General features: G+C 30.6%; 1 protein-coding gene across 2 annotated transcripts in view; it reads right to left on the reverse strand.

Moving 5' to 3' along the window:
* LOC106469115 (L-asparaginase-like) overlaps window positions 1-13,657 on the reverse strand; it is a 72,388-nt gene that overhangs the window by 11,607 nt on the left and 47,124 nt on the right. The window contains exons 8-14 of one of the 2 annotated variants that reach the window (XM_013929570.2): window positions 9,534-9,719; window positions 8,692-8,805; window positions 6,348-6,458; window positions 5,967-6,062; window positions 4,602-4,849; window positions 3,137-3,236; window positions 1,602-1,771 (exon numbers count right to left, since the gene is read on the reverse strand). In XM_013929570.2, the coding sequence (XP_013785024.2) occupies window positions 1,602-1,771; window positions 3,137-3,236; window positions 4,602-4,849; window positions 5,967-6,062; window positions 6,348-6,458; window positions 8,692-8,805; window positions 9,534-9,719 (1,025 nt within the window). Of the gene's footprint in view, window positions 1-1,597; window positions 1,772-3,136; window positions 3,237-4,601; window positions 4,850-5,966; window positions 6,063-6,347; window positions 6,459-8,691; window positions 8,806-9,533; window positions 9,720-13,657 lie in introns of both variants that reach the window. The other variant, XM_022397545.1, reaches the window with a different exon arrangement.

The raw sequence follows: 13,657 nt of genomic DNA on the forward strand, positions 1-13,657 counted from the left end.
TCCAAAAATGGAAAAAGGTGGGTGGGGTGCCACTGTGTTTGATTTATTACATGAGCAATATCTTAACAAATAGAAAAGATAAGAGATAAAAGATATTCTAGCTTGTCAATATAGGTAATTTCAGTTTCTAATTTGTAAGAAACTACAGATTTGGTATTTTGACTTCACAAACATCTAATATGAACCAGTGCTTCATTCAACATATCACGTGACACACAAAAATCGATGTATATCTGTGTTTTTTAATATTTATTTTTATATTAAGAAATTGAGTAATGTACAGTACTAAAATTTGAATTATAATCTACAGTTTGATACCAAACTTACTGACATGAATTCATGAAATAGTAGTTCAATAAAATTTTGAATGCGAGTCAACAAACGCAATGACACGGCCTTTCACCCATGACCCATCTCGAAAAGGGTTAAACCTACATAACTACCAATGATTACTGCCAAACTGCAAAGAAGAAAACCAGCAATTTTTCTTTTGAGTAGGTTCAAAGTAACTTAAGCACATTTATTATTAATTACTAAATAAGTTTTTCAAATGCAATGTTATAAACATCAGATTATTTAGTAAATGGTAAAAAGTGTGTTTTTGTAATTTAAATTGTTTCAAAGCTGTTACAGTGTCACTCTGTATTGAAATAAAAGTCCCAGTTTTTTCACTCTGGAAATCTGGTAACCCTACACATAACACAACTATCAGAAATCCTTCATTATGCAGCTTCAGTCCTAGTTGAACAAAGCTATTCTAAATTTGGCTTCTTATGATAAAACAAAATATAACAATAACAACCTTAGATAAAATATAAAAAAAAATCTTGAATTTAGCATAGCATACTCAACCAAAACCGCAACACCAAAACGTTTTGTACAAGATTCAAGAAAAGTACGAGTTCATATCTTGCAAATTAAAAAACTCAAACTAAAGATGTCAAGCACATTTTCTGGTCCTTAATTATTATTGCTGCCAATCATATCAAAGTAGCAAGAGAAGTGTGGATACAATTATCTATCTAAGTGGCAGTAAATGTAAAAACTGTACCATTCTCATTCTTGTACAGTCATTTCAATATAGCTTCTTAATTACTTCTGTGGTGAATTTTGTCTAGTAATGATTTTCTTTGACGATAAAAGTAGTGTGTGGATAATGTAACTAATGTAGTGTTCATTTAATCATTTGGAAAATATCTGACAAGCTTCCTATGGTAACCAGTGTAATAACACAGTGATCTTCAATGTCTAAAACCTTTAAAAAGTATAACTACAGAGTAAGTACAAATAAATATCACAGTGTATAGAGAACACCTATTAACTGCAAAAACCTGCATTAACTGATTTAAATATCTACCAAAATCTCCTCAAGATGTCTTTTATCTACACCTCAACATACAACTAATGAAACATATAAATAAAAGTCGATTAGCACTGAATTTCCTGTGTATAAATAAACACAAATTTACTTCAGCTCACAATATGTGTAGATTTGCATATTCTGTAACTTTTAAACTGTCAAATAGACTACACTGCATTTCATTCCTTAATATTTTCAATTGGTGCGAACATGAATAATTTTGATGGTACTATCTACCTACACATCTGTAGAATTACCAATCTCATGAGCCTTCAGCAGATCTAACAGTTTCTTTCTTCCTAATGTATTGGCAACATCAAGAGGTGTGTGACCATATACATTATAGCTATTAGTAATTGCATCTTTACTCAGCAAGTACCGCACTGCATCTTCATTATTTGCTTCTACTGCCTAAAGAAAAAAAAAAGACACAATAATTTTAATTTATAATGCTACAATGGGAAGAGAACATAAAAAAAAAAACAGTTCACAACATACATATCCTACCTTGTTCAAAAACCCAACAAGATCACTATATCAACTTAGCAACTAACATAAGCAGTGTATACAATTATTGTTTTTTTTATCAAAGAAAGCCTGGATTAATGAATTTATTAAGCCATTGAGGGTTAAATTTTATTTTTATATTAGATTACATCTGAAAAAAAGAATAAAATTTTAGTTTATAATAAAAATTACCTTACAGTATGGTGAAAGTTTTCAATCTAGTGCGAATACATTTCATCACACAGCCTGGTACAGCTAGGGTCATCAATCTTCGTGTAACACTACTAAATGCTACCATAGCCTAAGTTGTACATAGTAAACTATTTGGATTTTCAGGATGAATTTACTTTTACAGGACAACTGCATGAGGTGAAAAATATCTTCTGATGTTTTCTTTCATGTGATTATGCAAGATTTTACATTTAAAATCTATATTTCACTTAGACAATATTTCATGTTGCATAAAAAAAATAAACAAGTGGATTTACAATTTCTGATAAGTCTGATAGTGACAAATCACTCTTTTTGGACCAATTACAAAGGTAATACAATATATTTTCATTTGAGCTCAATATTTATATGTATTGTTAAAGATGGAGCTCCATTCTGCCAGTAACCTTGGACTTTGATATATCTTATTCTAATATCATTAGAAGTAAACTCTATAGGTGCTGAATTCTGTATAACTAACTTACAACAGTAAAAAAAAGCAGTGTTTTAGTAAGAATATTCTCTGTGCTAAGTTTCTCATTAACAACATGTATGACTTTTAGATGTTTAAAAAGCTTCAAGTTTATAAACTTGCGTGAAAAAGGTCTGTGATATTAAAAGTTATTTATAAAATGCATATGAAAAAACATGTCTGAAGCTTTTTAATAGCATTGTTGTAAACATCTTACTTTTTAACACATTAGGTTATTAGAACACGCTCCATCATGTGCAATACATTCCATAGGATATTTAAAGGTTATCACAGAATTCTGCATCTCGTTATATAGATTTGAAGATCAGTGAAATGAACTAAAACCCAAAATACTGAGTATTTGTTTAAAAAATTATTTTCAAAATGAACAAATCAACAATGATACTGTACAATGTATTGCACCAAAGCTGGCAAAGTATGATCATTTTCATGGTAACAGTTATGTCATATACTACCACAATGTAACTAGAAATATTATTTAACTCCTCATTCTTCTTGTAACTAAGAAGTTGAAGTATGGATACCATGAAAGATGACATATGAAGATCAGTATGATAAACACGTACCATGTGAAGAGCAGTTTGACCACAGGCATCAGGTTCACTCAAGTTGGCTCCAGCCAGTGTGTAAGACATCAGGCGTCGAACATCATTACGTTTAGCAGCACTATCAAACACAAACTTACATCATTTTTTTGGAAACAAAACTTGTTCAAAACTCATAAATACTGGTAATTCCAAAAAAAAGAAAAAAAAAGAAAATGAAACCAACACACTACAATGAAATATGTTCTTTAAAAATTTTAATTTAGAAACAGTTGATAAACTATAGTACCTAAAAAGTAGAATTTAATTAAACTTCTCTTACCAAGTGCACATACAAAAAATATATTATTCCTTCTTCCATAATACCTTGCAACTTATAACATGTAAAATAAGATTTTTTAAATGTATATAAACTAATAATTTAACCATAACTTCAAGATAGCTTCCACATGTTATGAATGATCTGTAACAGATCCAGCATAATAATTAAAAAAAAACATTTCACTTTTAAAAGTCGCATTTGAATAGCTTTAATAAGTAACCGAAGAATATTTTTCCTACTAATACTTAAACCTTCTTCTCTTTTGTTATATATATTTAAGTTATTTATATACATATTAGTAAAATTTCCACATTATATTAATGTAGTTTTCTTGAGGATACAAATAAAGCTATCATAATAGTCTCAAAGGTCCAAATAATTATTGAACATTTACCGAGTTAACTGTTATGCACTTAAACAAAACAAAAAAACATTAATTAAGACTAGTAACACTTTTCTTAGCTTTAAACTCTTAAATCTATATCAACTGCATGTGAATCATTTTTTTTAAAGAGATGCAGTTGGACATTAGACTTAAAAACCCAAATGTATGTTTTGCTCTTACTAGATAGATTTGAACCAAATTTGGCAATCTTTAGTTGTCACTCTAGAAGGCTTTTTTTATATCTGTCTATTCTCTGAGAATGAATATAAAGGTATAGTTTAAAGTGAAATAAACCAAAACAAATTTTATAATTCATGTTTAATTTGTCAGTCCAGATAAAACTATTAATACTTTTTATGTTTTATAAAGCTGGTTAGGTGAGGAAAAGATATTAAGTAAGCAAAACAAACACATCACATTTTGTAGTTTTTGAAGAATACATGAAATATATTTAGATTTACTGTTTGAATAGCATGTACATGAATAAAATACAAGCTGCCTGATGATGGATTGTATTTAAATTTCCTTCACAATATTATCTATTATATACATGTACTATGTAATATAATATACAATGGACTTTTATTTTATTAAAGCTTTATCTGCATCTCATACTGTATAAAAAAAGATTACTCACAAGTACAGAATTAAAAATATCACATCCTCATGAACTATAAACTATAACAATGTTTTAAATGATACAGCTGACAGTGACATTGGAATGTGATCTACTCATTAGAAAATGAAATACAAAATAGTAAAGAAGTGAAATCCTATACTTCAATAAATAGTCTGCCAGAATCAAGGGAGGTATAGTAAGATGACTTCCTGCTTTTCGTAATACTTCAATTACTTCATGATGATCAAACTCAATGGCATTTTGTATGGGTGTCTTCTGCTCTCGATCTCTCATGTGCACACTGGCCCCATGCTTTAAGAGATATTCTACAACACAGATATTACCCTCTGAAGCAGCTATGTGTAGTGGGGTTCGGAAGTCATAATCACCGGCAGACAGATGAGCTCCCTGTATCAATATGAATTTAAGTTACTACACTGTTATTTTCTAAAAAAGGAGCATGTCACATAGCAATTCTCACAAGGCTTAAACCTCTCATAGTGACACACTGTCATAAACTTAGAGCTAAATTAAAATTAAAAAGGAGCCAAAAATTAATTTCTTTCAAAGAAACGTTAAGATTTAAACTACACTGGATACAATTGCCAGGTTTTAACTTGTAATAAACTTTCTGTACATACTTTAACAGTAAGAAATATATCAACTATGATCAGTTTTGTAATGTGAATAGAGAAAAATTTAATAATATAAAAAATAACAGATTACCTTTGGCAATGTTTGATCTTTCCCTGTACTTTGGCAGAATATTGTACAGTATGTGGGATTTTTTGTAATTGACAGATATAATTCCATTCCAGCCAGTGCCATTTGAAGATAGATTAGGATTAACATTGAGTTTAAACTAGTGAAACATGAGATAGGTCTGGCAATCAATTGGTCTGGGTGCAGCAGTTTAATTGCACATACTTTAATTAACATAAACATATCCATCATGATCATTTTATCTTTACAGTATGAAAAATGTGAAATAAAAAAATTAGAGGCTAATTAGAGAAAAATGAATATTAAGGAACCAAGTACCTGATTTACAAACAAGCCACTGAGAATCTGCTTTTTCTTTAAATGAATTAATATTAAATCTTTAAAACAATTATGCACATGTCCCTCACTCTTGGTAATCATCAACTGTCATATAATGCAACTTAATGCCAGATTAAACACTAATTGTAGTATGCTTGGATTAAATGCCTTAAATAACATGACATTCTAAATAAAAAGTTTTACTACTGAACTTCTATATTACTTACAAACTTCCTCATTATGGATTTCATGCCTTAAATAACATGACATTCTAAATAAAACGTTTTACTACTGAACTTCTATATTACTTACAAACTTCCTCATTATGGATTTCATGCCTTAAATAACATGACATTCTAAATAAAAACGTTTTACTACTGAACTTCTATATTACTTACAAACTTCCTCACTATGGATTTCATGCCTTAAATAACATGATATTCTAAATAAAAACGTTTTACTACTGAACTTCTATATTACTTACAAACTGCCTCATTATTTCAAGTTTTTCAAGGTCTCCTTTAGCAGCCACTGTACAGAGAATGGAGGGATAAAGAGCACATCGAAGGCCATCAACTTCCTGAAAGATAATTGTTATATGGCACCAATTCTTTAATAGTCACAACATTTCACAAATATAACTATAAATCATTTGATATACAATTTGTATATTTTATGCACAGACAATTAACATATGTATAGGTTATTTTGAAATGCAGAAATACATTAAGTTTCCAAAGATCCACAGTTAACGTTTTAAGAGACAGAATTAGTTAAAATTTTTGCAGCATTATATTAACCCTCTCACCAGGGGTATCATTTAATACCCATGAAAAAAGGCAAGAAGATTTAAAAGCATCATTACTTCAGCTGATGAGAGTCTCATGGCTGTCATAATTCCTGTAATCAAATCTTTGTCTTCAAGCCTGATTTCTTTGGCCACAGTGAGCTCACCTCTCAAGTTGGTCTGCATCATCTGGATAATTAAGAAAATTAACTTAAAATAACCATTTAAAAGTATTAGAATTTATTATGATTGTTAATCACATTTTTTTTGTCCAAAAACATTAAATCATGTAGCAAAATTAGATGTTTAACTAAAACTAATAGGCCAGGGTAACAAACTTACTTAAACTATTTGTTTTATAAGTATTTCCCAATATTTTTTGCTTTCCATTTGAACAGGAGGTGGACTAATCAAAAAATATAAAAGTTGGAAATAACAAGTACAAAATGATTAAACTTCTGTAGACTTTTTTATTTATACACAGTCAACAGTTTTTGTAATCTTTGAATATAGTGCCAATAAATGAGAGACTGATCCATTATCATTAAATTTACACATCAGAAGTAAGACAAAAAGTAAATGTGTCAATGAAAATTTGGATATACCTCACAAAGTCTATTATACATTGATAATGACCAAAAGAATAACATAAAAATACATCACAAATGTATATGTCCTAGATAAAAGTTTTATGTAATCTTAAACATTTCTTTAATCTTAAAAATCTGCTTCAAAACTCTTTCTTTTTCTGTTATTAATGGGTGTGTGCCAATGTTTGTAAAACACTTTCAAAATCTACAATTTGATGCCAAGTACACTTATTATTATATCTAAAAAAGTGATGAAAATTATGTTTGACTACAGATGTTCTTTTTATTGCAGTCTTTTTAATAAATAAGTTATGAACATCAAAACAAGTACTTCAGTTCTGACTAGTTTGATAACAGTCATTCCCAAGGAATCTCTTTGTTCAATACCAAAACTTATATGGTGGGCTGGATCTATAGCATTTAAAAGTCCATGTGAAATTCTTTTAACATGTGATTTATAAAACCTAATGCTATTGTATAAAATGGCTAAAACAAAACAAGAAGACTCATTAAGCCTAATAAATGTGAATAAAATTCATAACTGACTGTAGATGCTTTTGGCCATGATCCTCTGCGGATCTGATCAGGATTTCAAAGTAGACAAATTCTACTACACAGAATAAGCTAATGAAAAACCACAAACGTTGTGTACTGTTATAAACATCAACTTCAAAGAATTTTACATCAAAGAATAGACTAAAAATTACTTGGTTTTTAGTCCTAACCTCAAGATGAAATTTCAAGATAGCTATACAAGAGGTTCAGTACATTATATTAAAAAGATTTTTGAGACGCACCATATCATTACAGTACATGCCACCACATCTGGTAATGCTCTATCTCACAACTATGCATATTGAAAACATTCTTGTAGCATAGTTTCTATTACAAAATACTTTGTTTTAAGGCTGTCATGTCCAAAGCATACCACTCATCCCTCCTGGCTTACATAATCTACCTAATGTACAAGGACGATGGTTTCCCAGTGTATGTTTCAACAGTCCAACAGCATATAAATCCATAGGTGTTGCAACTTATGTACACCTGACTTGTGTTACCTTTACAGATGGAGATCCTTCTTTATTATGTGCTATTGCATGTGATACATAGACAGCCTTTGCTACTGAATTTTGTTTATGTGGATTTTCACCTGTTAGGAAATGCTGCACTTTATCTACCATGGATAGAATATGACCTGTTGTAGATCTCTTGTTGAATAATACTGGTGCTCCAAGTTGATCCATATTCCTTTGTTTTCCAATGCTTTCAAATACAGGGTACATCTTTGTCTTGCAAATTCTAAATCCCCAACCTGAACAAATCATTATGATCCAAGTGTATGATTGTTATATGTCAATAACTGTTGTTACAAACCCTTTTGAAAAAAAAGAGATCAATTTTCAATGGCAACACAATACCTATATAATGCCCAAAAATGTCAAAATACAGTTTTGATACATTCCATTCCACCATGACTTCATACCACCTGTGGCTGAGATGTGACTTGCTCATTTGAATTTTCAAAATTGTTTTAATATAATTTTTTCAGTCCTCTGTTTACATTTTGAAACTTTGAAAGAGAGGTATGAAATGCATCTGTTAAAAAGGAAAACATTTTGCAAAAACTGCAACCCATGTTGTTGTAATTAATAGTGACTTGAGTTTAATATGCAGTAGCTAACAAAATCACTAAAATGTTTCAAGTTTTTTAAGCAACTGAATAACTTTTGTTCTGTATCTTTGTTAATTCTGTGTAGTAATTAACAACTAACATATACTTGTTTATTAGGAAAGCATTACAAACTAGGCTCTCAAACTCTGTGTTACTATACCTTTCTCTTTGTATCTATGGTCCATTCTGACTTGCTCAGTACATAACTTAGTTTGGTCAAGGATGCCTCAGGAGTCATATCCGAGCCTGGCACCACTCCAACCTCCAACAAAGCCTGAAAAAACAATATCTACTGTAACTGAAAAAAACAGGTACCTAACAGAATTAAACTTGAGCAATTAAAAATCATTCATTACTTCAGTAGTTAAAAGAATACAAGCAAGCTAAAGAACTAGAAATAACACACATTCATGCTTAGTATAAAATAATGCTTCAAACTCTACGTATATGATATATGGTAATGGCAAGAATGAAAACAAAACTGTACAATACATATGTTCAACTGCTCATCTGATTTAGTACTTTCAATATAGTTTGAACCTTTGTAGGAATAAAAGTATTTTAGAGTGCAAGCTGATGTGCTCCACAAAAAAACTACAACCTAAATTACTGTAAGAAATATGATGTGATAAGAGTATGAACCATTATTAATTGACTAATCTGAAGTTACCTCTTTCTTGAGATAAAACTTTGATCTGTATAAATGAAAAAGCCCCAAACACTTTAAAAAATTTCTTTTAAAGCTATGTCCAAGATATACGTAAACAAGTATATTAAAAACAGTATATCAAAAATCAAAGTTATTGATACGTTAGAACTTTTAAATGTGACTCAATTTGAAAATTTTACAATAATTTGTAATGTTTTCATATTAATAATTAGAACCATAAATGTAATTCAACTTCTAAATCATGAGCATATATTTATATCACAAAAATATAACACAATTAGAGATACTCAAGAAAACTAAAGTCATAAAATGCAAAGTTTATCCAAACTTACATTTCCTGTTTCATAGTATGGATCAACTCGACCACTAGAGCACTGAGAACAGTTTACAATTATTACACCTCTATGAGATGCCCTTTTTAGTTCATCTAGCAGATCCAGTCTGTGAGTGGGGCCATTACCTGCTCCATAAGTCTGTAGAACAACTCCTTGTATAGGAGGCATGAGAAAAGCTCTCACCTTGAAAGAATAATTACAAATGTTGATTTGTGTTTTGTTTATTGTTGTAAATTAATTACATAATTAAAATAATTCTCTAAAAAATCTTCAATCATTAGAATATGTAATAGGCTTACATGTTATTAAGATGTGCCCATTTCTTTGTCCAAATATTTTATTTCTATTTGTAGTATATCAATGGCAAGTGTTTGTTTATTGTTAAGAGCAAAGCTACACAATGGGCTATGCAAGTTTTGCCCACCATGGGTATCAAAACTGAGTTTTTAGTGTTATAACCATATACACTTACTACTGATCCACAAAGGGGCAAATGTTTTAATAGTGTTTGTGTGTGTGGTGTTAAGCTATCTATTTTGTGCTAAAAGTGGGTGTCAAAATAAGATTTGTTATGTTATAGGCCCTCACGTTTCCCACTGAGGGGCAATGGCAAGTGATTATCAGTATTCCACACACTATCACTACTGGTTGGAGCTATTGCTGGTGAAATAATTCCAATTTTATAAAAAACAAAAAGAAATATACAAAAAACACCTGCAATGGCTACAGTTCTATTCAGAAAATTATTGTTTTTGCTAAGCATTTTTTTAACACTCAGTGCTTGAAAGTAATAAATATCAAATTGCACCAATATTTTTATTACATCGTGTTAAGCAAGATGAGAATTACCCTATATTTTTTTTTATTATAACGAAACTTAGCTACACATTTTAAGAGATTAACAAAGTATTTATAAAATTAGGAAAGTTGTTTAATGATTAAAATATATTTAAATGTAATGTAGTAACAAAGTATACAAAGCACTTCCTTTAACATAAATAATCACATTCATTTTACTAAACCTTAACCAAAAAATAAAGTTTCAGGAAGTAGAAAGTCCATGTCCTTGCTACTAAACTGCTCTTCAGCAAATAACTGAGTAACAAATTAAACAAAATAAAAGTTAAAAAATCTTCTACAAGTTACATAAAACAATTTTATTGTCAAAGAAATGTTTTACAATAAATTTAAATGTTTTGGTAAAAACATTCAAATTTAGATCTCTGCCAACAAAGAATACAATTATCCTGTTTAAATATGTATAAACTATGTATAATGAAAATACAATTACACTCAATATTTTGTTAAAAATATATTTTTTATCATAAAACCATATACTATAGGCCTACTAATTATTGATGCCAACTAATATTATCATCTCTTATTAAACAAGCAGTTTTAGGTAGAAAAACATTCCTCAAAAAAATGTAATGAAACAATGTATGGAGAAACCAAATCTCAAATCTAAATATACTGGATTCCATGTAGACTGATGAAACTTCATGCCATGTTATACAAGTTTCATAAATCTTTTTATTTTATTTTAAAGTTATATTCTGTAGCTAAATAACTATTTGTTTGGTTCTTTTTGACAGATCATAAAAAAGTAACTAACTTATACTAGATATGCAACATGATGATTTAACAATATCTTAACTAATAATCTCAAAAAGGCTTAACTTTGACAATACAATTAGGTGTAACATGTTTTGTTAAAAATGGAAATCCAGCATGTACACAGAATAATCAGGTACACTGGCTAAGGCCAAATATTAGTAATGCTAATTAAATACAAAGATTCCAATCCTAACTAATGTCACGTAAAAAATGTCAGTACAAATAAACTGGAAACTGAGCAGAAATATAAGAATTGTTTAATTTCTGCAATAATTTTCTTTCCATGACAATACTTAAAATCATCAGTGAGTAGCAAATTCAGATTGACTTTTCTGTAACACCCATGCTTGTTAAGAGTTCTACATCAGGACACGTGGTTTAATTTGTTGTGGCTATTATTTTTTGTTTTTATTATTTTTGCCTTTTATTTTATGGGTATTATTAGGAATTAATCTTACCTGACATATTATTATGTTGTAGTTTTTCTTGAGTTTTTTAGTACTTTAATGATAGGATTGTGTCCTGATATGTTTTAGAGTTCCATATCGGGAAAAATTTTTTCTTAAATTGTTGTCATTGTGGTTGACTGTTTATTTTATTTTCAACTTTATTTTACTATCTGGTTATTGTTTAAGTAGTTAACTTACTTGTACATTTTTTTTTTAATTTCTAAAATTCCTTTTAAATTTCTTTGTTGTAAAGGTGGATCACAAAATAGACACCCTATTTTCTTGGATACAAATTCATGACTAAATGGCTTTTGTTTCAATATCTCCATGATGAAACTAATATGACTATACCAACTTCTCAATGGGCTGTAATATAGTTTCTGATTGTCATTTTATTCAGTGTTATACAAGTGTTTGAGTATAGCTGCAGAAGAACATACATTTAAAGAACTACAATCTCAAAGGTTGTTGTTTCATTTAACTACTATAAAAATTTACTTGTGTTACACCAAACCCAGAAAATATAAAAACAAAACAAATAATCAAAATTTAAAGGGTATAATGATGTAACCTGGAGTTAAAATTTGGATTGATTCACTAACATAAGACTGGTTGAGCAGGATAGCCATTCTGGATCAAGAGGTCATATATGATTTCTTGGAAAAATAATGATCACATTGTAAAGAAACACACCTTAATTGAATCTACTGAGTATATTCTGAGACTGAGATAGCTTGCTCATAATAACATGAGATAAAACATTTTTGGCTTATCTTTTGCACATCCCAATGGGAGTGAAAATGGTTGGACAGTGAACCTAACCACAATATATAATAATTTAAATCTCTCTGATGAACAGAATGTGGGTAAAATATGGGATGTGCCCCAAGGTGTAGAGTAGCTAGGGCACAATGGACTGTACATGGCAAATCAACTGCTTCCAAAATTCGACCTCTGGGAACCAACATCCATTCATGGGTAGGACAAGGATCATACAGTCAGTAAGTCAACTACAATCCAAAACGCAACCGTGCCAAAAACTGACATTCATGCAGGGGTAGGAAAGAGGGTCATACTGTCTTCACCTCAAATTCAGCTGATCAGAGGGAGAAAAGTGCACATGTGAGCAAAGTGAAATAACATACATATATATATATATATATATCCCACTCAAATCAAGTAGACTGGAACCACCTTAAACACAGTAACCTTGTTGGCATAAAGACATCGAGGGGTAGCACAAGAGGAAGAAGCGATGCAACTAACTAGTGCACCCACCGTGACTCACAACACTAGGGTAGAGCACTCGAGGCAAATTGATTGAGGGACCAGGGATACCCTGAACACATATGTGAGAACATAATGTTGATTGATTCAGCTCTAAATCCAAAAGTCAACCACTGGAAACTGACTCCCATGTGGGGGTAGGATGAGGGATCCCAATCATTAAGTTGGCTCACTCCAAAGCTACAACATCCCCTTGGACAAACATGTGCAGAGAAGAAGTGTCCATTTAGAGAACATCTCGCCATCTACAGTAGCAGACCACCACCACCCTAATCTCAACTGAATGGAGTTTTTGTTGCTTATATTATATATATCTCTCATTCAGGAAGTTATCTCCATGGTCCACCACTCTAGCAGCTTGGAACTGGAAAGTGGTAAGGATTATCTTATTCCACTGAAAAAAATGTGTGGGAGGGAGGGTGATGGAGAGTCCAGAGGAGCATTTACACAGGAGACAGTGCAGTGGTTGATCACAAAACTCTATACTGAAAAGCAGACCAAACCTGATGTATTCAATCTATGGAACAGCAGAGATGGGTATCTATCCCATTCTGCTTTACCCATGAAGTCCATGGGTGAGTATAGTCAGGAATCAGCAAACTCAAGCAGCAAATATATTGTGAGTAATAATCTGTATTACAGTACAGTGTGCATTTAACCCTCTCGCCCCGGGTACCCTTTAGTGCGCATGACACAAGGTTTTAGTGTCTTACAATCAAAGTTTTATTAAACTACTCTTTGTTTATGTTATACCAATTAGAATAGCAT

Source organism: Limulus polyphemus, unplaced genomic scaffold, assembly GCF_000517525.1.
Source record: "Limulus polyphemus unplaced genomic scaffold, Limulus_polyphemus-2.1.2 Scaffold3314, whole genome shotgun sequence".
NCBI lineage: Eukaryota > Metazoa > Arthropoda > Merostomata > Xiphosura > Limulidae > Limulus > Limulus polyphemus.